Source organism: Phalaenopsis equestris, unplaced genomic scaffold, assembly GCF_001263595.1.
Source record: "Phalaenopsis equestris unplaced genomic scaffold, ASM126359v1 Scaffold000002, whole genome shotgun sequence".
NCBI lineage: Eukaryota > Viridiplantae > Streptophyta > Magnoliopsida > Asparagales > Orchidaceae > Phalaenopsis > Phalaenopsis equestris.
In genome coordinates, this window is record NW_018164444.1 from 72,717,096 (window position 1) to 72,744,048 (window position 26,953).

Sequence of the window (26,953 nt, forward strand, 5' to 3'; positions counted from 1 at the left end):
GCACATTGAAATAAACTTTCATTTTATCTGAGATTATGTAACAAATAAAGAGATCCTTATTCATCTTATTACTACCCAAGATCAAATGGCGGATATACTTACCAAAAGCTTAACTTTCTCTAAATTTTGAAATAATATGGACAATTAACAATCCAACCTATGGATTCTTAATTTGGGGGCAGGCATTATCTAGAACTTACTCAAAATAACATAATCAACTATTATGTTATTATAAATGCATTTTAATTGGTTTTAACCTGTATAGCTTAGGAATTCTTTTCCCTTGTAACATGTATATATAATATAAGGAGAGATAATGGATGCAAAATGCATGTAAAAATCCTTTACTTAGAATACTATCAAGTGATTCACATTTCTATGTTCTGTAAAAATCAAGAACAAATTCACAAGTTCCATAGATGACAAATGTTTAATGCTAGCAACGTCAGCACGACCTAACTCAACCTTTCTCTTTGTCGAATGTGAGATCGAATTATCAAGCTGGCTCATTTTAGACATTAATAGTTGTTGGACATACAAATCATATTTAGTTTGCATTGGCCAAAGATTAACGAGACAAATTGAAGGTCAATAAATATTAGGCGAGCAACACAATCATTCTCCATATTGGATAGAGACTAAACAATTAAGAAGATGGGTGTTAATGGCAAAAAGTGAGCTTGCCAAGATGGTATGAACTGACTTTCACCGAGATTCAATATGAAGATCAGAGGAGTAGAATTCACTACTGCAGACAGCTACTCGATCAAAATCTATGAGTAGTGATCCCAAGGTAAGAAATTTTGAGTGTTATATATGTAAATATATAAGACTCGGGTGGCACACATGTAAATGGCCCTAAGAAAAAACTCCTTCAATGAAGCTTGAAATAGTATAAAATAACCACAGCTGACCAATCAATCACACCTCCATTTTTCAAAAGCGCAAGATTCACATACTCCTTGTAATCAAATACATGTAATCCGCTCCCAATTTACAAACACCAGCTTAATCAGCTGCCAAATAAGTTCCTCTCAAAACAACAAAAAAAACAAATGAATTATTATATAATAGTACTCTCTTCCTCAACTGCAATAATATAATAACAATATCACAATACCCCCATTCCAGACGTTGATTACGCTGTGGACGAATCTGAATGCAGAAATCCAGTAGAAGCTTCAGGCACAACAGAGATAGTTGCAGCATAACACTTCAAAGACTGACATCATCACCTGTACTATGTATAGAAATACATCCCAACATACACCAATAATGCACCCAGAAAAACTAAAAAAAAAAAAACTACAGAAAAGTGTCAAGAATGGGAGAGATTTCTCCACTTAGCTTAGTTCAAGAAAAATTCTTATGCTAGTGATCAATATTGTTCCTTGATTAATCTAAAGATTAAGTACAAGTACAATAATGATCATTAATGCAAGAAGTTTTCTTGAGCTAAACTATAAGAGGAAATCTTTCCAAGAACATGAATTTTTTGTAACACCCTCTCTCTAATGTATTGGCTGTATTTATGCTTTCCGAAAAGTTTCCGGGTTCATTCACCTATATCCGCCACCATATGGTTGCTGAGAACCGTAGCCTCCCATCCCCACCATGGAATTGTAGCCTGACCCGGGAAAGCTTGGTGTAGGGGATTGCGTTTCGGGCCGAGCACGAATATAATTTCCTTGGCCGATGCCCATTCCTCCGCCCATGCCCATGGGCTGATTCATGGGACCGTTGTAACCACCGATTCCCATTGCACCGGGGCCACCCATTCCGATCCCACCGCCGCCCATGGCCATCCCCATTCCCAATCCCATAGCGGGCCTTGTTGGATTAATGGCCCCAGCTCCCGCACGGCCGATTCCGGACCCTGAGCCCATGGCTTTGCCCATAGTGACAGTAGAAGTGAGAGGATTTGCAGAACCTTTTTCCTTCTCTTTCCTTCTTTCCAACCTATTAATGGAATCAAAGTCCACCCCTATATCTGCCAATGGATTGGTTTTTGCTGCAATCACAGAGACAAAATGTTAGGTTGGGATGAAGCACAGTATATAAATCGGGGCATTTACATACATACCACACAATTCCTACATCTAACACCTAAATTTTACTTTTTTGCATTTATACTGCCCAATCTTTCATTCCACTTCAAAAATACCATCATTTTAACTTGTTTAAAAAGTGAAATACACATTTTCATGTATGTATGTAAGAGTTTAGCTGTCAGACATGTTAATATATATAAATGAATTGAGTGACATGTATGTAAATCTTACTATAAAATTTTGTTTACTTACATCCAGAAATGTTTAGGTTAACGAGACCTCGGTTCAACGTATCAGCCCAAACCGATGACTTCGTCTCGAATGTATCATTTGATTGCTTCACATTCGATGGTCCGGAAACATTGGTAGTCGGTGGCCGTTGAGTTACAGGAAAAGACAGCCCCGGCTGCTGCGGAAAATTCTGTGGAGTTGCCACAATATTCTGTTGAGCCATGGGTTGAACTGACTGTATGGGTAAAGGAGTGGCTTGTGGAATCGATGACTGAGCTGCCAGCATATTCTGTTGAACCATGGGTTGAACTGACTGTATGGGTAAAGGAGTAGCTTGTGGAATGGATGACTGGGCTGCCAGAACATTCTGTTGAAACATGGGTTGAACTGACTGTATGGTTAAAGGAGTAGCTTGTGGAATCGATGACTGGGCTGCCAGAACATTCTGTTGAAACATCGGTTGAACTGACTGTATGGTTAAAGGAGTAGCTTGTGGAATCGATGAATGAGCTGGTGGAAACTCTGAAGCAATAAGTGTTGGGTGTGAAGAATAGATGGGATTGGTTGCAACAGAAGGGGTGTAGCTTAGAGCACTTAATGAATCCCCAAAACCGAAGTCCAACGAAGACTCCATTAATGGGCTTAAAGGTGTGACAGGCTCAGGAGTTGACATTGATTGGACAGATGGTGGGAAGGAAGGAGCAGAAGAAGCTGCTGACACAGAGGTTTGTACCTGACTTGAAAAATTCTCTTGTGGAAAAGCCTTAAAAGGACCATCTCCAAATGGATCTTCAGTAGGCTGTGAAGCATTCGGGAAAAGCTCAAAACAAACGTTCAGCATGAAATAAAATGGAAAATTATAGTAGAGCAGTGATCACAAATCTTCCAGTAAGCATTATGAGCAATTATTTATGGACTATTAAAAAATGAAGAGCACAAAATTGATTGAAAAATCTTATCAAAAATTTTGGGAAACACCTTCATTGAATTATTCAAAAAAAAGTAGCCGACACAATTTTCCAATAAGATGATCCACAATCTAAAATTTGCTATTTGTCTTGACACCATGATAGTATGAACAAAGAAAGGTAGTTATTGTTATATATGACTCTCAATTGATTAACTAAGGCAGTGACATACTTGTTATTTACTTTTGAGCTTCTATGGTTTACTTGGGAGGCCTCATCATAACTAGATGAGGGAGGCTTGTGGAGTGAGGAGACTACTACAAGAGAAGAAGATAGGCTTGTAGGGGGGAGAGGCCACTACAAGGAGGAAGATAAAAATCAGACCAAAAAGACCAAGAAGGGGAAGGAAATCAGTCTAAGAAGAAAAAGAAGGGAAGAGGCTTCAAGAACTGAGGGAGAAGTCTTAGATCTTGTATCGAGATAGTTTCGAGAGGGAGAGATCTAGAAGAGTGTTCATTCCTTGATGTAAAAAGTCTGTAATTCTTTTTTGCCTTAGTGTATTTGTTAGTAATTCCCTCCCGTGGATGTAGGTCATGGACCGAACCACATAATTGGTTGTGTTCTAGTGTTTGTGTTCTTGCATTTCATTTCCTACATTATTTGTTTTTGTTTTCCCTGTTTCCTTTTGCTTGTTGTGGTTTCTTTATCCTCCCCCAAGAGCTGTCCAGCAAGGTGTCATTCAGTAGCTCAAGGAGGAGGCAATTCTGAAGGATACTCAGTGTTCTTGGGTTGTCCAAACCAAAGCAGGCGGACAGGAAACAGGGAAAACAGGAAGAAATAATGTAGAAAATAAAATGCAAGAACACAAACACTATAACACAACCAATTATGTGGTTCGGTCCATAGACCTACATCCACGGGAGGGAATCGCCAACAAATAAACTAAGATAAAGAAGAATTACAGGCTTTTTACATCAAGGAATGAACGCTCCTCTAGATCTCTCCCACTAGAAACTACCTCGATACAAGATCTAAGACTCCTCTCTCAATTCTTGAAGCATCTTCCCTTCTTCTTCTTCTTGGACTGATTTCCTTCCCCTTCTTGGTCTTCTTAGTCTGATTTCTATATTCCTCCTTATAGTGGTATCTCCCCCTATAAGTCTATCTTCTTCCCTTGTAGTAGTCTCCTCACTCCTCAAACCTCCCTCATCTATTTATAAATAGATGATGCCTCCCAAGTAGACCATAAAAACTCAAAAGGAAATAACAAGTATGTCATTGCCTTAGTTAATCAATTGAGAGTCATATATAACAATTCTCCACATTGACTCTCAATTACAAAGCTTCATAATAGAGATTCCCTCCACCTTGTCCCGAGGGGCCCGTAGCCCTTGGTTGAGTTTACTAAGTCCAGACAGTTCCTGAACTTAGCAATCACAATTCTTCCAATTAGATAATATTGTCATTTTTTCCTTACTCCTTTCATAACGATACGAGAACCTTTAGTTACTCTGATATGACCATTTTCCACCTTAAAAGTGTATCTGTTTGTCTCCAACATATCTAAAGAAATCAAATTTCTTTTGAGCCCCGGTACGTACCTGACATGTTGCAATATTCGTTCGGCTCCATCGAACATCTCTATTCTGATTGTTCCACTACCGACCACCCTGCAATCCTTGTTATCTCCAAGTAGTACGGACCCGCCATTTACCAGTTGCAGTGTCTCGAACCAGTCCTTATGAGGACACATGTGGAAAGAGCACCCCGAGTCGAGGATCCACTCCTTGCTGGATTCTGATTCGGTGATCACAGGGGCTTCAGTAACTAAAGGTTCTCGTATCGTCATGAAAGGAGTAAGGAAAAAGGGACAATATTCTCTAATCAGAAGAACTGTGATTGCTAAGTTCAAGAACTGTCTGGACTTAGTAAACTCAACCAAGGGCTAAGGGCCCATAGAGGCAAGGTGGAGCGAATCTCTATTATGAAGATTTGTAATTGAGAGTCAAGGTGAAGAATTGTTATATATGACCCTCAATTGATTAGCTAAGGCAATGACATACTTGTTATTTTCTTTTGAGCTTCTATAGTCTACTTGGGAGGCCTCATCTATTTATAAATAGATAAGGGAGGCTTGTGGAGTGAGGAGACTACTACAAGGGAAGAAGATAGGCTTGTAGGGGGAGAGGCCGCTACAAGGAGGAAGATAGAAATCAGACCAAAAAGACCAAGAATGGGAAGGAAATCAGTCCAAGAAGAAGAAGAAGGGAAGAGGCTTCAAGAATTGAGAGAGAAGTCTTAAATCTTGTATCGAGGTAGTTTCGAGAGGGAGAGATCTAGAGGAGTGTTCATTCTTTGATGTAAAAAGCCTGCAATTCTTCTTTGTCTTAGTGTATTTGTTGGCGATTCCCTCCCGTGGATGTAGGTCTATGGACCGAACCACATAATTGGTTGTGTTATAGTGTTTGTGTTCTTGCATTTCATTTCCTACATTATTTCTTCCTGTTTTCCCTGTTTTCTTTTGCTTGTTGTGGTTTCTTTATCCTCCCAAGAGCTGTCCAACAAGGTGTCATTCAGCAGCTCAAGGAGGAGGCAATTCTGAAGGATATTCAGTGCTCTTGGGCTGTCCAAACCAAAGCGGGTGGACAGGCTTCTCGGGCTACAGAAAGAAGGAATTCGGCCATAACAAGGAGTTCCTAGTTGCAGGTATTCGGCTGCAGCAGGTGGCCTTCGATTCTTTGTCCAGGCTACAGTGTTCCGCAATCTTGTTACTCGGCGTTCTATTCCTTCGACTACAGCAGGTATCGCAGGGAGTTCTTGAAGCAGCAAGGTGTAGCTGTGCAGCCCGGTTCTTTCCAACCGGAAAAAGGAACAGTGCAGTTCGGTTTTTCAAACCAGCAAGAAGTCTGCGGCAAGAAGTTCCTTCCAAGCAGTGTAGCACGGTTCTTTCCAACAGGAAAGAGGTACTCGGCGAGCTAGAGTTCTTCATATTTCTTGGTGTTTGGTGGTGCGATTTCACAACAATTATATTACACTTTGGCTCTTATTACCCAAATTCATAACTTGATTCCCGTGTTTAGAGAACTCTCATAATCAGCCCTCATTTCTTACAATTGTAACGCTTAAGTTTCTAATCAGAAAACCATTTGCGATTTCTAACAAAAATTAATAGCAGACGGGATATTCTACTTCTACAGCCACTAAGGAGAAAATTAACTAAATGTAAAAATTAAAGAACTATGACCAAAGTGTGGATATGAGAAAATTTTGGACCAATGTATAATTCATCCAAAAAACCAAACGAGAATGCCGCAGGAAAAAAAAAAGCAAGTAGTATCATACCTGGCTTAATGCAGCAGATGCTGATGACAAGGCCACAAAATTTGTCCCAAAGCCTGAATCTGTGGTTGCCACCTCTGTATCATTCGTTGTTGTCGTCGGAGAAGTCAGCACAAGGGCCAAAGAATTCACTGGATCAAGTGTCGATGAGTTCCCAAAGAGATCTACGACTGAATCACTGGCAGCTGGTGAAGCAGAACTGGCAGCCAGTGGAGCAAAATTTACAGCTGTTGAAGCAGGTGATTTAAATTAAATTGCATGTAATAAACCATTGGAAGATTTACATACATACCACTCAATTCCTATGTATTTACATATCTATCACCCAAACTTTAATTTTTACATACATACCACCTTACCTATGCATGAAAATGTGCATTTCACTTTTTAAAATTTAAAACGGTGGTATATTTTTTATGTTATGAAAGATTTGGTTTGTATAAATGTAAAAAATAAAAATTTAGGTGTTATAAATATGTACACTCATATGAATTAAGTGGTATGTATGTAAAATACCCCTAAATGATTTCATTGTATGCTCAGCTTCAGTACTAATACAAGCGACAGAACAATAAAAGAACTTGCTACTGATGCATTCAACACAAGCAGTTAAATATTTCTTCATTCATATAACAACTCATAATTATCTGTCTGAAAATAATAACTGCCGACAGAAAAGAATGTAAAATTGTGTTAAATCTTGGGCAACAAATTATTGCTGCTTTAAGAAAAGAACCTACTATCGAACTTTAGAAGAAATCTTAAAGCCCATCTTTTTTATCACAGCTCATAATCTTACTTACATAACTTCCTCAAAAATTAGTCATTATTGCTACAGTTTAAGCAAACTGTGTGCCTGCCAGTAGACACTGACATAATACAACTTAGGATTTGTTTCGTTAATTGGGCCATATATTACCATATTATATCTTGTATTCATTCGGAGTTACTTTATTTTTAATAATTATGGATCGAATTGTCATTATTTGTGATTAGTTTCGTCCTCAGATCAAATGTTAAGTAAATAAACGACAGCTATTATTTATAATGGCCTTAGATTAATATTGCAGCAAAGCTTGATTATGCAAGGAAAATATCAGTTAAATATTTATCGCATGATCTCTCTCTCTCTCTTTCTCACACACTCACACTTTTGCTTAAGCTCCCCTACCATGCACCCCGCAAAACCCAAGCACACAAGCACACACACACAATCAATTTCCTTAATCACCTTTTATATATTGTATCACTTTCTTTTATCGCCTTTTGGCTTCTTTGCTAAACCTGAATAATCGCAACTACCGTCCATAAACCAGTCTCCTTGCCACCTTTGCCTGCCCCATCCTAGCTACTCAACAAGACCCAATAATTAAGGTCACCAAATTCAAGCCACTTCTTAAAACTATTTTTAAATTGGGTGGAAATATTGAGTCATAAAAAAAAAACTAATAATAAATCCCAAAGAAAGAAATAAGCACTTCTTTCTCGCAAAACTTTTCACAATATCAAAAAAATGTTCTTTTCCTTAATCGTTCTCATACAAATGAGAAGCTGAAGATCCCTCCTCAGCAGACTAGGAAGTATAAATAGCATATGATTACATACAAGTTAAATTAATATTTATACATAGAACCCAATATTCTTGTATATTAATCAGCTAAGTGTTAAGCTCTAGCATTGGCCTATAAGTTGAATGTGCTCTTTTTTGAAGATTGCTTAACTATTGAGCAAGGGTAAATTACACAAAGCGCGGCTTGATATTTAATTAATATTATATCCCGATCAATGTCTTCATCTTGAATGCTCATATTTGAATTTAGACTTCCAACATACAAGTTTCACTTGAAGTTTGTTGGCCATTGCTGCTTCCATCTCTATATAAGAAAAAAAATCTCAAATCACCATAAGATTCTAGCTGACAAACATTGAAACGTAACCTCAATCACCTACAAGCTGCTCACAGCTCTTAACAGCAAGCTTCGATCAATGCATTGTCATCCTTCCAAAACCACCCTCCTTGTCGACCAAGGTTGTTGGTTATAGGTGCTCGTTACAAGGAAGTCTAGAAACTAGTCATCGACTCATTTGCAACAAGATCAACTAACCCCTAGAGCCAATCAACTTCCTGAGGCTAACCATCGCAATTTGAAATGTAGCTAAACCCATTACCTATAGAAGGATCAAAGGAGAAGGTAAATAGCCAATTATGCCTGTTCATATAGTACCAGAATTTGAAAGGATTTTAGCAACTATTTGCCTTGTAAGAAATTTGTTTTCCTCCAACAAATCGGCTTGAATTCAGTCTCAGTGATTATCCCGAAAATCTCAGATTCATCCAATATTGCTGAGGGAATCTATGCACCGCATCTGATACTCATATATTCTTTCATAGGTTAGAATTTCAAATTACCCTTTCCAATATCATGGCCAACAATGATCATGGCAATCAGCCATAGTATAAAACTTCAGAAATTACAGCACACTGATCAAGCTAACCATTCCAATCGTTCTTTTGCACATTAAACTCATCATTAATCAAGCCAAACTTACAATAAATTGACTAAAACCAATCCCTCAATTCCTAAATTAGCTTTAACTAAAGGCACTTAGATTCAATCACCTTAACATGTCCTAACAACTCCAATGGGACTAAACCTAATCCAACCTAAACCAAAAGAATCTAACTTACATGAGCTGATCAACCCATCCTGATTCATCCAAGTAGATTAACCCAATGCACGCCATTTGTGAGTCATATATACAAGGAAACAGTTAAAAATGCGACCCAAACAAATTCATCAGCTTGTTAAACTAGTCAACTCACTTTATTGTAACTTTGGTTCCATTGAATAAGACATCAGCCAATTTTTTTTGTACGAAACATCCAATTTTATTTATCACCCACAACATCATAATTTTTTTATCTAAACTATCTGCAGCTCAAGAGAGTCGAAACGTAGAAGCAATCAAATTTTAACATCAAATCTATCCATAAGCCACATTCCAAGTCCTTTTACCTATACTCAAGGGTTAAGAATATTTTACTTAAAGGGATTGTTTGGTTTGTTGAAAAAGGAATGAAATGTAAAAGTAATGAATTTTATTTGAAATGTTTTGAAGTTGTTTGGTTCAATGTACTAAATGTCGGGCTTCATATTTTCTTGTTTAGTTTGAAAAAATGAAATTAATATAAAATGCGTGGATGGCGAGCAACGACAACGGTAGGATAGTGAGGGTGGTCGTGGCAGGTGGGCAACAGGTGGCAACCATAGAAGGTGGGTGGCAGGTGGATAGAGTGCAACAAGCAGGCAAACGACAAACATTGATGGCCAAATGGCTGGCCACAACAAGCAAAACTTTACATAGTGGTGCATTTGGAATTCACCAAAATCTAGAGAACTTCAATTACATTGAAAATTAACTAGAGAATGAATTCTAATTGTATCGCAATTTTACACTGTATTTGGAATTCATTCAACCAAAAAATCCAGATTTATGAAACTCCTATAAAAGAAATGCAAAATGCACTCCCTTTGGAGCAAATCAACGAACGCCTAAATTATGTAAATCTACTTCTATTCAAGTTATTTCTTCCTTTATTTATTAATATTATTATTAAAACAACTAAACTCGCAACTTCTAAATAAGCTTTAACCTCTAAAATATTAGTCATCATTTTAATTGAGGGGGTTCCTAGAGGTCAACTCTCTAAGAAAATAATCATAAGAGCATAATCCTATGGAGAACCTACACTCCATGACTAAATAAACTCTCTTTCATTATTTCAAACAAATAAGCAAAATTACTTAGCATGCACGCTGATAATTCTATATCAGAGAATATATATATATATATATATATATATATATATATTTCCCATTCACCTTTTATTGTACCCATGAGAAGTTTGCTCCTATCGCTCAAGGTGGCTTATTCATCCACTTATATCGAGGTTTGCAGGCTTCTGGAAACCCTATTGGGAAGAATTTTGCTCTCCATCTTTAGTCATTCATACCCAACATTTTTCAATGCCCCACTTGTAAGTGACGGTCACTCATCATATTCTACTAGATACCAACTCAATTTATTATTGGGTAAATGACAATTAACATTTTTTGATCAATTTGTTTCACCTTAATAATTAGAGTCTACTAATCAATTTAAACTGAATTTCAAAATCATCTTAAACATCATGACAAAGTTCTGATTAGGTACTAACATCCTTATTTTTAAATTGTTTGTGTGAAGAAGAGCCCTTGAGATGGATAGGCTAAAAACAAGTTTTCTAACAAAAGGAACACATAAATGCACAGCAATACTAATAAAAAGAATTCACGATTTAAAAAAAATGATTCTAATAAATTTCCTGAATACAAAAGGAAACTAAGTTTATTTGTAGAAATCAAATTAAAAGGCAATTAATCCAACTTATTCCAATAAGACCACCAAAAAAGGTTATAAACAGTTGGTTGGACATGCCATCACCCAATGGCGCAAGAGCTAGTCTGAGAAATTTATAAAATACCAGAAACCACCGAAACCAAAAAGGTCATATAAAACGAAAAAGAGTACTGCCATGAGAAGTAAGAATAACATGGAACTTATGGCAGAGCAGTAGTGTTGGTTGACAATTACAGGAACAGCAATAATTATAAGAAAAGGATACTGTCATACAACATTAATAAATCACTCTCATGAGTAAAAAAAATGGAGTAGCAATATAGAAAAGAAAATCACGTCAAAGAGCAAACCTATCAATTTGAAGACCAACCGTGCTATAAAACAAATCTGAACAAAAAGAAAATTTCTGGAAATCTTCAAAATATCTCAAGATATAGCATTACAAAATAGAAGAAAAAAAGTACTAAAATGCACATCTCCAGATATCTTGAAACTATGCCCTAATTCATCAAGAACAAAAAAATAAACGTAACATGTAGCAATCTTGCCGAATAATTAAGACCAATGAACCAAACAGCATACGGGGGGCACATTTAAGAGCAGAACTACAGACCACTGATCAACCGAAAGAAATATGGCAAACAGATCTACAGTACATGTACATGTGGAACACATACAGCATCAGAAACAAGGAATAATCTATAGGTGGTTAAGCCTGATTCCTCTTAGTTACAGAGAGAAATGGCCAACTGTTGTTATGAAATCCTTAGGAAGCGTAGAGCCAATAAAGTAAAACCTTGCCCAATGTGATCACTTGAAAATATTTTATGAACTTATAACATTATGGAAGATTGGGAAAAAATATTCATTTGAAAAATCGTACATAAGACTAATATTAACGATTGTTATGCCGGCTAGTAATTTATCGGATTTGGTTAGGCTAATATGTTTCTCAATCCTCTTTCTGTATCTCATAAGCATAAGGATAATTTCAAGCAGTTGAAATGACTAGCACTGTGCACCAGTAACTTTAATCAAAAGTCTAGCAGTACTAGTCATTGAGAGAGTTAAAATTGTCCAAATATCAAATATATTTTTAATTTCACCTGCAAGGTCAACAAATAAAAAGCACTAAACAATCTTCTATTGATACCGCAACTAGTTAGGATATAGCGGTAACTTTTATTAATAAAAAATACGGCTACAACAAGACACAGACAGAAAAAGGAGTACAACAACATACTAATCACTGGTTAGGGCTGTAAGAAGAGATCCTAAAGCGGTGGTGGCGTTGGCGGAGTGGTAAGCAAAGGTGGGGATGGCCGGATGGCTGTTTGGGTAGGTTGGATGGTGTTTGGTACGTGAGCTGGAAAACAAGGTTGTGGTGGGAGTAGAGGTGGTGGTATAGTGGAGGAGGGCGATGAGGTGGTCGGCGATTAGGAAAAAGATAAGAGGAGGGTCCGGGAGAAGAAGAGGATGATATAAGGAGAATACAACACCGCATCTGAGTAGGACACAGTCGTCGGATACAACCCTAGCGAGAGCGAAGAACACTCCACAAAGGAAATCTAAAGATAACATAGCCAGAACGGACTCCTACACACAAAGAATAGAAATTTATAAACTCTCACTGGACAAAAGAAACTTCTACACAAAAGGAATGGGTGGGAAGGCAAGAAGTATTCGAAACACACTTCCCAAATGAAGATGAGTGCGGTAGACTTGCAATGTCCGCTTTCGTGCTTTCTCCTGCCTTCGCGAGAGATTGCGGGATTTTGGCCCTGCGTGCAATAGCGCCCCCGTAAGTCTCTCGGGGTTGGGGAAGCTTCGACCTCGTTTGTCGAAGCTCCCGGCTAGTCAAAATACGATGTCAAGTCAGCAATGTTGAACATGGCTGAAACGTTGTAGTACCCGAACAAGTCGATCTTATAAGCATTTTCGAACAGCTTTTGAAGTACTTTGAAAGGTCTATCTGCTCTTAGCTTGAGCTTCCTAAATGATCCTATGGGAAATCTCTCTTTTTAACCAAATCCATACTAGATCGCCTTCTTGAAACGTTATTTTCTTGCTAGATTTATTTTCTTGTGTCTGATATTTGTGGTTCTGCTTAGCAATCTCCTTGCCAACTTCTTCGTGGAGCTTCTTTATCTCGTGAACTAGATCCGTGGCATCCTCACTGGTTTCCGAAGATGGCAAGAGCGCCAGCAATTCAAGTGGTGTGAGCATATTGTGTCCGTACATAATCTCGAAGGGATTTCGTCCAGTAGTTTGGCTGATGAATCGATTATATGCGAACTCAGCTTGGGCAAAAATAAGATCCCACAGTTTTATATTTTCTCCTATGAAACACCTCAGGAGATTACTGAGGCTTCGGTTTTTTACATCTATCTATCTGTCTGTGGATGAGCTGTTGAGCTGAATTAGAGTTTGAAGTGAAGCTTTCCTCACAGTGTCCATTAGGAGTGGCTCAAGAATTTGACGACTTTGTCGAAGGTGATGATCTTGGGAATTCCTCTATGAAGTATAGATCGGCGATGTGAGAGGCATTTAGTGTCCAATGGCAAGGTGCAAAATGGTCCATCTTGAAGAATCTGTCAACCACAACCATCACAGAGTCCTTTGTTCCTTATGGTCCTTGGAAGTCCAACCACGAAATCCATGCTGATGTCCACCCATAATGTCTCTGGTACTGGAAGTGGTGTGTCAATCCTGCATTTTGAGCCCTTGTCTTTGCTAGATGACAAATTCTGCATAGTCTAACATGTCGTTCTACATCTCTAGTCAATTTGGGCCAAAAAAAAGCTCACTTACTAGTGCGACAATCTTGTCCCTGCCGAAGTGACCAAGTAATCCTCCCTTGTCACTAGGGCTGTCAAAAAAGCTTGTTGTTTGTGAACAGCTCGTGTTCGGCTCGTTAAGTAGCTCGTGTTCGGCTCGTTCGTTAAGTAAATGAGTCGAACACAAACAAATTTTTAAAGCTCAAATTATAAACGAGCCAAGCACGGACAATTCTTTGTTCGCTCGTGTTTAGCTCGTTTTAGCTCGAAATAAAATATATATATATATATAATTATTTATATAATAATATATTACACATATTATCTATATAATTATATATTATATATATTTATATCTAAGTTTAAATCATAACTGCTCTTGTGGTAATGTGGTTATGTTCATTGTTTTGTATATATTTGGTCCAGGTTCGAATCCAACATTCTACATCTATTTTTTCAGTTTAATTTTAACAAGCCAATTTAAGTTGATACACGAACACAAATATTTAAATCGAGCCGAATACTAACACACTGTTCACGAGCCTGTTTCGAACACGCCGATTTCGAACACGAGTCGATTTCGAACACAAGCAATTTCGAACGAGCCGAACACGAGCCCAACCTGAGCTCGCTCAAGCTCGGCTTGTTTACAACCCTAGTCGTCGCCATCCTAAACAATGGCCTCCCTTAGTGAAAATCGAGGAATGCAAAGCAGGCTCTGAAGGAACAAGTATCCATCTGTGTGGAATTATTGCCCTGCTGGCTTTTTCTGACATTGCTCCCATATGTCTTTGAAATCATAGTTTGTTTCATATAGATCCTTATGATCTTCAAGCCCACAATTCGAGCCTGCATGGATGAGTTCAATAGATGTCGACGTCTAAATTCATCTGTTACGCGGTTCTGACTTCCCGCCTTATGTTTTAGCACAAACTGAAAGAGGCTGAAAATTCCCCCCAGGTGGTATGTCGACCCTTCAGTTTACTCTAATTGTTGAGGAATTTTAGGGTCTCGTGTAAATAGTGTGAACTCGTTCGTCAATAGATAATGACTTCAATGCTCCAGAGCCCTTGGGATGGCGTAGCTTCTTTGTCGTAAGTCCAATATTTCCTCCTGAATTCTTTCAACTTCTCATTGAAGAAAGCGATGGGGTGTCCACCCTGGCTTAGCACAGCTTCGATCCCTATGTCGGAGGCATCGCATTCTACCTCGAACAGTTGGTTGAAGTCTGGTAATGCTAGTACGGGCCCTTGAGTTGCCTTTTCCTTTAGGGTGTCAAAAATGCCCTGAGTTGATGCTGTCCAAGCAAACTCCTTATTTAGAAGTTCGGTCGGAGGGGAGGTGATAGTGTTGAAGTTTCTGATGAATCTTCGATAGAATGATGCTAGCCCCAAAAATTGTCTCAGCTCAGTGAATGATTGTGGTGCGACCCAACTGATAATGGCTTCTACCTTTACAAGATCCATCTAGATGTCTGCACTAGACACGATGTAACCAAAAAACATACATGGCTTGTCATGAAGTGACATTTCTTCAGATGGGCGCATAGTTGCTCAGTTCGCGGCACCTCAAATACAGCTTTCAGGTGATGCAAGTGATTCTCCTATAATCGGTTGTATACTAGAATGTCAAAGTAGACTGCGACAAACTCTCCAATTTGAGGCGGAAATACCTGGTTCATCAAACTCATGAAAGTGTTGGATGTGTTTGACAGACCGAAAAGCATGACAGTCCACTCATAAAGTCCATCCCATGTCTTGAAGGCAATCTTCCACACTTCTCCCGGCCTCATCTGTATCCGGTGATACCCACTACGCAAGTTAATTTTGGAGAGCATAATGGATCTTTCAGTTTTCCACTAACTCATACGATGGTGATATCCAAAATTCATATTTTATGTCAAAATGGTTCCCTGACTCCTCATAGGGAGTCATTTTAGTCCTGAGTCTATAAAAATATCAATTTGGTCCCGGACTCTTTTAATATAGGTTAAAATAATCCCCGGTGAGAACTTTAGAGCCTCCATTAAAAGAGTCTGGGAACTAATTTAACACATTTATAAACTCTAGGACTACAATAACCTCAAGTAAATAGTCCGAAGACACTTTTGGCACTTCACTCTTTAAAGATTCGAGTACAGATCTAGGTAAAGAACTCAACTCCACCTGCCTTTTTGTGAGCACCAGAGGGAATGGTAATAACTGTATAAAACCTCGTACTGCTAATATTGAGACGGACAAATTGAAATATGCCTTTCAAAGTTGAGAAATAAAAGCCAGACCTCAAGTAAACTGGTAGCTACCAATAAAAATATCAAATATAAATAAAATTCAATTCATAATCTCACCTAGACTTGGGCTTTGTTGCTACATACAAAGCTAAATTTCCACAGATTAAAAGAATAAGTACATCACAAATCTAAAACAGGTGACACAGGATGGGTGATGCTGTTGCATGGATGACCACATGGTTAATAAGAGGACTTCTTTACCTGGGGTGAAGCCGCGGGGATCAAATTCATCAAAAGAAGAATCATCCATTGTCATGGGTGATGAATGCACTCCTGTAGCAGCGTGGTGCTCTCCATGATGATTATTCTGAGGGGATGATGTTTTAGGCACGGTCGGCGACAAATCTTTGGGGGCAGCTGCTGTTCCAACCCCTTCATTCCTACAGCAAAGAAATATGTTAGGTATCATGTCTGCATCCATCAAGTAGAGAAACTAAAATCATGCAATTTCGTACCTCTCATCCCGCAAAATATTGTTATCACTTCTTATTGCTGATTCATAGCTGGGCGGTGCACCAGCACCTTGTTCTGAAAGCTTTCGTTCAGGGTTCCTGTTGCCGCATCAATCCATTATGATAAAGATTTGGTACATTATGCTTTGTTGTGAAAATTAAAAAGGAAGATTTACATGCATGCAACTCAATTCTTATGTATTTACATATTTAACACCTAACTTCAATTTTTACATATGTCACCTTACCTATGCATGAAAATGTGTATTTCACTTTTTAAAAGTTAAAATAGTGGTATTTTTATGTGAAATAAAAGATTTGAGAGGTACAAATGTAAAAATCAAATCTTAGGTATTAGATATGTAAATAAATCAAAATTGTGTTTTATGTACGTAAATGCCCAGATAAAAAATATAGCTCCTATGTGATGAAAAATACCTTTCATCGGGAGAAGCATCATTGGCCCTATCACCGCCATTTCTAGATCCGATTGAAAACAAAAGAATATATATAAATCAAACAATCAGTTAAAATTCTTTGAACAACATCAAGGAAACTAAATAAAAAAGTTTGCAGCATTCATAACTTTTCAAAAGTCGGGTTTCAATTTTAAGATGAGAATATAAGTTTAGGGGAATGTTGGGCATATACCGATAGGAGTAACTATCATCTTCCTCGTATGAATGATCTTTGTCTTTGTCAAAACTCTTACTTCTTGGACCAAATGTATAATCATCATTATTACCCCGTCCACTTCTGCTATCATCATCATTTTTGTAACTTCCTCGTCCGGAGTGTTCATCAAAATCTTTACCGAACCCGTCACCATACCTATTGAAGTCTCCACCTCTACCATACCTTTCATCATCTCTGTAACTCGAATCTTTTCCTCTCCCATAGCCATTTCGATCATCATCTCTACCTCCATAACGATCATCATCATAACGGTCACCATAACCTGGCTTATATGATCCACTCGAACCGTAAGTGGGACGATACCTATAAAATACAAAAATGTTTAAAAGTACAAAAATCTATCCACTAAATATTAAATTCTTTAATGATGCAAACTTACTTGTCTTTGTTTGCAAGTGCTTTCTGTCTAACCTCCTGTATTTTTTCTTTATCATTAACAAGGGAAACGAGTGCTTGAGATTTTCTTCGTACGTTATTCCCCTGATCCTTTCCGCTAGAATCAATGTATTGGAAGTCAGATAGAGTCTGCAGTATCATGAGAAGATTAGCCAATTAGATTAACATCAACTAATTAAAAAAACAAAGTTATAAAACAAAAATCAATGATAACAAAATAACATCATTACTGATATTTGGTAAGCATGTTCCCTGATCTCATCAATAACTCGTTCAGATCCATGCCCAACCAGGTATTCCAAAATTGTCAAGGACTGCAGAACAATAGATAGAAAATTTAGGAATCAAAAGAAAAGAAGCAATTCAGTTAAGTAGACTGTACTTAAGCATCAGTTATAAAAAAGAGCATTTACATGCATTATCAATTCCTATATATTAACATAACTAACACCTAAAGTTTACTTTTTACACTTAGGCCACTCAAATCTTTTCTATCACATCAAAAGTACCACTATTTTAACTTTACAAATGAAATATGCCTTTTAATGCAAAGGTGAGGTTGCATATATGTAAAAATTAAAATTTAGGTGTTAGATATGTAAATACATAAGAATTAAGTGGTATGTATGTAAGACTTCCTAAGAGAAATCCAACCAACAGCACAGAGCCAACATCTGACTTGATTAATAACATAAAATAAGAATGCTACCACCTTATATACGTGACGCCAATTTTTGCCAGTATCATTGAGCCTCTTCCAAATCACATGCATTATTATTTGATACTCATGACTGCACAAGAAAAAACAATATAAAACAGAAGCAAAAACCGAGCATTGGGATGAGAAAAAAAAAAAAAGTATTCAAAGCAGGGGCTCACTAATTTCGTGTAGCTTGTGCAATATCAGCCAGAAGCGACCCATGAGGACCCCAAAGTTCATTGCTTGTTGCATCAAGGATCTGAGTAAGAAACAAATCAGTAGTTCAGTAGCATACCCCCATGCATTAAACTTGTGACCAAATTTAAGCCATTAAAATTTGCAATTTTTTTAAAATAAAAAACTTATGGTAAAATGAGAGAGAAACAAAAAAGAGAGAAAAAGAGAGAGAGAGAGAGAGAGAGAGAGAGAGAGAGAGAGAGAACTTAGTAGTTGGCAGCTATAGAGAGAAGACAAACTTTCAATATTTCTCAATTCATTCTCATACAATATCAGAACTTATATAGACTAGGGGCTTAAATTTTTAAATAGCTTATAGAGACTAGGGGCTTAAATTTTTAAATAGCTTATATAGACTAGTCTCTACCATTGTGTAAGCTCTAGCTCAAGCTCATCAAGTACAAAATCTTGCTTAGCTTCAACTAAAACATCATGCTTAGGTTCAGGCACGACCTCAAGTTCATAAAGTGGCTTGAGTACTAATACTTGCTCATAATCATCATTAGATGCATCCAAAAGATCAAGATCATCACAATAGTAATCTTCATAGATTGACTCAGATCTAGGATAATCGTTCTGAACTTATGGGCCACAAATGTCTGAACTTTTGAAATTAATATTGATTTCTAACTATTGGAACTAAAAAAAATTGATTTATTATATATTGTATTAGGATGTTACCTAAATTTATTTTCTAAACTTTTCAAGAGATATTTTTATCAAATCTCTATCCATATTTAAAGTAGATGTGAAATATATTTTCTATGGAGATGTTGATGGCCTTGATAAATTATGTCAATAAAATAATAATGATGTCTCCATGGTGAATATTGACAATTTTGAAAATCCTAAGGCTTGTGTTTGTCATATATCCTCCATCTATAAGCTATCCATGTTGAATATTTGGATTATATTGATGTCATAATAACAAATGAAAATTTTAAGAGACAATTGGCAATAAAGAATTAAGTCGATGAAACTGCATCCATAGTTGCTCGTGAGGAGTCAAGTTGGTAATTGCAGACATCCTCAAAATGCGACATAAGCCATGTGAGGTAAAGGAGGAAGGGCCTTAATTGAAAAGAGACATGACAACAACAGGATTGGCAATGAATTTCATGATTAATGGTGTCCACTCCCCTTCCGTTCTCTCACATGAACTATAGTGCCCCTTATCGAGTATTAAAATCCTCTAAGACCACTTAACATAAAAGAGAAGCACAAAGAAAATAAATATTAGAAAAAAATGAAAGAAAAGGAGAAAAAAATAAATGACCGCTAAAGAGAGGGAAACTCAAGATCTCAAAATTTGTTCGATATACATTTAACAATTCTCAATCCTTTTCGGAGTAAGATCATAAACTTATATAGGCTTAGGGCTTGCAATGCTTTTCAAATATTGCATTAACTATTAAGGAAAGAATTACGTTACATAGATATTAACTATTATAAACATTTAAAAATGTAAAAACTAAATGTACCCATGCCTATAAAATAATACAGAAGAAAATTCTAATGATCATATTTATCCTAAATTAATCTATTTTACTTCGTTAGCAAATTTTCTTCAAGTTCTTGCTTGTTATATATTTTCTTTCTTTTCGCTGTGTCATGATCTAGCTCTTTTCATTGAGATCTAGCTAAGAGAAGTAGGTCATTGATTACCTTCTGTTCAATTCCAGGTACCTTCAAAACCTTTTTGTTGACCTCTCTCTTTCTGCAAGACAAAAAAGTAAAAAAAAAAAAAAAACATTACAACCACAAGACAAAAAATCAACATATCGTCCTAACAAAACGCACTATCTAAGCATATAATATCATGTCCAGATTAGCAACCTTCGGATTGATTACATGAAAAAAAATTTGAAAATTTACATATGTAATGCATAATTCTCATCTAATTACATATCTCACATTTACATTCATAACACTTTCAAGCTTTAAACTTGTACATAGAAAAGGTATATTCAACTTTTAAAAAGTGATAATAGTGCTCCTTTTGATGTGATATTAAGGATTTGAGTACTGTGTGGGTAAATATAAAAGTTTAGGTGTGAGATATGTCGATACGTAAGAATTGTGTGCTATGTATGTAAATTCCCCTAAAAAATTTTAACAGTGGAACGGGTAACGAATATATTGAGTAAATTTCAATGATGCAAAAACTTACAGTTCCCTAACAGTTTGATCAAAGGCTTTCTTCATGCTGCTGGTGAATAATATGCAATCGCCTTAATTAAGTAATTTTTTCTGCAAGGAAGACATGAAAGCAGGCAAAATGATACCAACAACGAAATGGAAGAAATAGCTGTCATCAATACTTCAGATTTAAAGTATGAATTAGAACAAAGATTAAGAGAACATAAAAGCACAACTATGGAGGCATTTCCAAGAAAGTAACTGGATGGATAGCACCAGCAGGAAGATACTATTGTCCATAAGAAAGCAAGCAAATAATAAATAAATAAATAAGTAATATAGGTTGATAAATAAACGTTAGTGCATTCTAAAAAGTGATCACAATAAAAAACAATTACAGAAAGAGCCAACACTAAGAAATCTACACACTAGTGAAGAATTGATTTTATCCAATCCAGTACACAGAAGTCCGATAAAAATGTGCAGAGAAACTGATTTTGAATCAGGAGAATATTAGAAATATTTTTAAATCATTAAACAAAACAAACTCGCAGAAATTCACATCCAATTCAAAAGAATTTAACACAACTAATTACCTTTGAATTATAAAATAAAATTTAGGAGTTTTGGATATCCTACAAATTTCATAGAATAAATTATATGAATTTGTTGGATGCAGGTAGAATTAAATGATTTCAAGTTCAACTACAATACAACTTTAATCCGACCAAACAACTGAAATGACTATTAGATTAGTGTGTGTGTGTGTGTGTGTGTGTGTGTGTGTGTGGGCCGGGGGGGGGGGGGGGGGGGGGGTGGGGCTGACCTGGCTAAGTGGTGTGGCTGCTAGAAAGCTGCAGCCAGCCTTTTTGAAAATAAAATAAAATAAAAACTTATATTAGCCACCACAACTTTTTAAACAATAGTTTCTTTTGCATCAACTTCACAACTACTTCTTCAAACAACTACATATGTCCCAAACAAACCCAAAGTCCACATCATCATTAGCCTTATCGCAACCATTTAGGATCGGTATTATGAATCCCCATAGTTACTCGTTCTTATTGAGTTAATTTTGCAATGTCAAACATATTATTCACAAAGCCTATTAAAATAAATTAATCCATATAATCTTAAGCTATTCAATTTCATTCCTAATCTTCAAACACTATTTTTTATCTAATGGGTGTTCCATCCTTCATTGTATATTTCCAAACCATCTAAATCTTTTTGTTGACACCTTATTTTTAATAGACGACGCTCCAACCTTTCCTCTAATATACTTATTTTTTAATTAATCCTCCCAATTTTTGCCACACATCCGCTTTCATATTCTCTTTCTATCATATTCAACTTAGATATCAATGACTTCTTACAAAGCCAAGTTTAGAGCAATACAAAATTATTAGCTAGAAAATATATGATTCCTTATTTCTTCATTCATTTGCACAATAGATACATTAATTGCTAGTATTACTGAATGGTAGTTGTTAAAATCATTGCTAGTAAAATTTCATATCATAAACACAATTTTTGTTTTACAAATTCTAAAGCCTCTATTTTCTAAACTTTTCCTTCACTATTATAATTTTTCCCTAATTTTAATGGATGACTCTGATTAAACTTAAATCATAACCACAAGTCTACACACCAAAGCAGCTCACTTTGAATATCCTTTGCAAGAATCCCGATAAATAATATAAACAAGATATTGACTTAATTTTAGATGTTCAATAATCAGAAACTTTTAGGTCATTCTACAATTATAATATCAATCAGTGCTCTATCATCCATACCCTTTTTAATGCAAAAATATCTTTGACACATCTTTCTACTTAAAAGCACACCAAGTAAATCCATGTGTGCTAAGTTATGTCTTCTCCAAATAACTAAAAATAATATGAGCATCCCTTTGTTACTCCATATACTACTCCATTAATTATTTTAACACAAAAATCATCACCAGAATAGACTTTTCCATATAATATCAAACTGATTCTCAAATATTAATGTAATTTGTATAAGCCTATATTCAAATACTCCTCCAATAACTTCACTATATGAATAATAAATTTGATTCATTTATAGTTAACAAAATGTTGAACATCACCTTTTACTTTAACACTGTTCAGATTGAGTTGTTCATGTAATCTTTGGACTATATGAATAATAAATTTGATTCATTTATAGTTAACAAAATCTTGAACATCACCTTTTGCTTTAACACTGTTCAGATTGAGTTATTCATGTAATCTTTGGAAAATTCCTCAATTCCCTCAATTTTATGTTGTAGGATTAAGAGTTAAGAAAAAAAGACTGAAGAGAGAGAGAGAGAGGGGCAAAAAGAAAAACCAATTAGACAAATCAATATATTAATTTCTCAATCATTAAGTCGTCTGCTTAAGTAATTAGCAATAATTAATCCTAATTAAAAACAAAAAACTTAATGAGCCAAATTAAGCAATATTTAATCATAAAATCAAACCCTAATTAACTCAGGCAAGCATGCTAATCGGTACAAATTCTTTAAACAAATCAATTACTAATTGATTTGTCATGGATACTAAAAGTCCTAATAATCCCTGATTAATCTCTTTAAGCATTATTAATCAATACTAAAACCTTAGTTACCTAATTAGGAAAACTTAGTATTTAATCATTAATTAATTACTAAGTACCAAAGAAATTAAATTTTAGTTCACCAATTTATATAAAATTATGTATAATTAGTGATGCAGGATTGCCTTCTTATTCCATGTTGAGACTACAGCAATGTGCCACTATTATTGTGCGATTGTAGTAGGCCTACTCTACAACATTCTATTCAGGTCTACAACACTTTTTGTTACTCTTCTTTCACATGTTGTGATCTCCTTTGTTCCATCTATATTTGAGCATTATGCGTGAGTGTTTACATGTGAGATTATTGATATTTTTTTAGTTGCAGCATATTTATCTCTTTTTTTGGATAAACTTGGAGTTCCAAGGATCTATAATTAAATTAGGTTGAACTAGTGCCTCCCAAATTTACTAAAATAGAAATGAGAAATCTATTAATGGATGATCCGAGGCTTTTAGTTGGAGATCTTCGATGCAACAAAAATTCTTCTTTCAATTCATAATCATGCCCTTGGAGTGTAATATAAGACTAATTAATTCCAAGGAAGTCATCTCCACATATTTATGTTAGGTCTGAATTTCTTACATTGGTAACTTCTTATTTTCATGTGAATTCTTCTAAAAAACTTTTTACTGGTTTTCTCGTTTTCCAAATTTTGTTTAGATTTGACTGAGCTGAAATTCTATTTGTGATCATTAAATTATAATTACTCATTGGTTTTATGTAATTCAAATATGTTGAATTTACCTTATCATTACATTACTATTACGGATCTAATTCTTATATTTATTTCCATTTAAATAAAGCAAATTATTGGTTTTTTGTGGTTTTTTGTTTGAGAATCCTAAATTCCCTCCCATGATCGATATATTATGAATCATTCAAATATATTTGGAAATCTTTACCCTAACGTATGATGCATTAAATTGATATTAGATGTTATGGTTGTATCATCACATAAACTAAATATAGGATATTTAATTGGGCCAATAAACATAATTCAGTTAATGACACAATTTAAAATAAATTGGTTAGGTTATGATTTAAGATAATAGAAACAAAATTATCATCAGGTTCAAGATTATATTCTTGTATTCAATAGAAGACATGATCTTTGAATATTTTTGAAGTTGATCAATAATTTGGGAGTTTTTTTTTAATATTAGCATTTATTTGCTTTTAAAAAAGGTTAAACTTGCTTATACATTATTAATGGTTCATGCTTAATTATTTTAGTGAGAAATAACATAGGTATGAACTAGCATGAAACAAAGCTTAAAGAGAAATGTATGCCATATGGATAATGTAGGGATGAATTACAAAATCAATTTCGAAGTTGTAGACAAAAGAAATTCTAGCAAGTTTAAACATTGTGCAAGGTTTACACGTCGTGTCACTGCACATGATTTTCCTTCAGACGATTTTGTTTCCACTATTTGTTTTATTAAAGGCAATATGCGAGAGTTTAAGAATGAAATAAATGAATATTCATTGAAAACTCTATCTAAGACTTTATCTAGATCTTTGTGTATTGAATTATGTTACAAGCATTGTATTAGGGTTGTTGCATCTGTATTGATTTATAAAAAAGAACTCCATAAGATATGAGCTAAAACCAATGAAAAGTACATTAATAATAGAATCTTGAATGACTTAAGTTGATCCAATTGAAAGAGATGGTAGTTCATCAATATTCTTCTGAGGCTATAGTAAATCAAAAATATGATTTACAGTTACATTATGAATCCATATTTAATGAAACTGAATCTACATTAGACCATATACATGAATTTGAATCTATATTTGATCAATAGTTAAAAATTGGATTTAAAATTAAATTAAGAATATAACAAAAATCTAATTTAAACTTCTAATAGAAATACAGCATAATCTTTATGAAGATGAATCTATCATAACTTATTTAGTTGATAAAGCAGATAAGCAATATGAAAAATACATTTTTTTATAAATATTCTATCAAGATTATTTTAATAAAGGATAATCTAACTGATATTGAATTTACTTTAGGTTCTTGGTTAGTGACATACAAATTCACAAAATAAATCTCAAGACAAGGTCTTAGTGAAAAGAATATTTCAAGGAATTTATTTATAGCAAATGTCTTGAGAGAAGCTTGAAATATAAAATTTCATTCATTTGGTCAATCCTGAAGGTGCATAAATCATCGTGACTAATTTTTTTAGTCATCTTTGTATTTTTTATTAAAAATGTTATTTGTCCATGAAGCATATCATATTTGTGTGATTGGTCTCTTGTTAATTTCTCTGTTAATATTATTTTTTAAGAATTAATTATAGGCCACTAGTATTATCATTTGAAGAGCATAATAGAATTTTAGCATTTTGATTGATTATCTCATATTATAGTACATATTTGCATGATATCCATGAATTATGTGAGAATGTTCAAAGAAAATAAGCTACTATGACAATTATAAAATTCATGTTATGTGCAGTAGAGATAAGTGGAGTTTAAACCTGGTGATCAAGTTACTTTGTGTTTGAATTCAAAAATAATTCCACAATGAAACAACAAAAAGATAAAAGCGTGAAAATTTGAGTCATTTAAAATCTTGCAGTGCATTGGAGCTAATTTCATTATAAGACCTGGTCCTAAATCATCACGCATCAATCAATCCCAAATTAGCACAATTAACGATTGAATAGCCTAAAAACACTCTACTAATCAACAAAGCTTACTGATTTGTTAATTTAGTAAACTCCAATTAATTCAACTAACACTAAAGCTTAAATTTTCAAATTAAATTTTAATCACCATAGTCTTAATTAATTGACATGTAACTTGAATAAAGAATAAAAACAACTTAAAGATCTAATCAAAATCTACTAATCCTCTTACACCATAATCAAATTGTTTTTAGATTTAACTGGAATGGGTGCTTTTGACATCTAAACTAATTTCAAGATAGAAAACCTGAAGATTTACTAAATCCTAATTTACATGAGTTGTTAAATCGTTCTTACACCCAAACAGCCCCTAAATATCAAATCGTGCTTGTGTAAAGCAATTGAGATTCATAATCATCTGCGGAAGACGCCTATTACACACCTAGAATCCTTAAAGGGGCCATTTTGACAAACAAATCCGATTAATAAAAACAAAGAAAATCTTTCCATGTACAAAAAATAATAATTAAAATGAAGCACTGATGCCCATGAAGCTCAAATGTTTCAAAGAACTATAGCTGGTTTTAGTAAATCATAATTCCCATCTCAACAGAAACCCAAAAAATCGACCATAGTGATGAAAAACAGAAACGACCAACAAGGAGAAGACGCCAGCTACCAATCTCACAATCAAAACGACAATGACTAAATCCAACGCAAATCCAGACTGAGCCCAAACAATAAGATCTGGAACACTCAACGGCGTCAAGCACAATCCTAGCTAAGCTAGGAAGCTAAGGTCGTAAGATAAATAATCTAGATCAAGTATACCTCCGGTGAAAGCGGAAAGGATTCGATCCGCTAAAGGTAGATCAGACGTCGGCCGACTAAGATCGCCGATACCCGAAGTCTCAATCGGTATCAGGAGGAGCTCCGGCGACGAAACCCTTCACTTATCACGATGACAAAGCGAGGCGTTCTAGCCGGCGAGCTCTCCCTTTCGTGAGGATACAGAATTATCTTAGATGGAGAGGACCAAGAGGTTTGGTGGAGGGTCGGAGCGGAAGG

At 35.3% G+C, this 26,953-nt stretch overlaps 1 protein-coding gene across 2 annotated transcripts; it reads right to left on the reverse strand.

Annotated features, from left to right (window-relative positions):
- Positions 1-1,027: 1,027 nt before the first annotated feature.
- LOC110022380 (clathrin interactor EPSIN 2-like) lies at positions 1,028-26,953 on the reverse strand. Of its 2 annotated transcripts, XM_020721296.1 has the most exons (15): positions 26,717-26,953; positions 20,649-20,728; positions 20,144-20,195; positions 18,421-18,500; positions 18,254-18,332; positions 17,772-17,855; positions 17,525-17,670; positions 17,101-17,448; positions 16,888-16,929; positions 16,453-16,548; positions 16,199-16,377; positions 6,533-6,756; positions 2,748-3,081; positions 2,304-2,669; positions 1,028-2,011 (listed from the first exon to the last, which is right to left on the reverse strand). In XM_020721296.1, exons 2-15 carry the CDS (start codon positions 20,681-20,683, stop codon positions 1,560-1,562), a joined length of 2,517 nt encoding a protein of 838 aa, XP_020576955.1. In that variant the 5' UTR covers positions 20,684-20,728; positions 26,717-26,953; the 3' UTR covers positions 1,028-1,559. The 2 variants fall into 2 exon arrangements, with proteins under 2 accessions (XP_020576955.1, XP_020576947.1); XM_020721288.1 differs by having other exon boundaries at positions 2,304-3,081.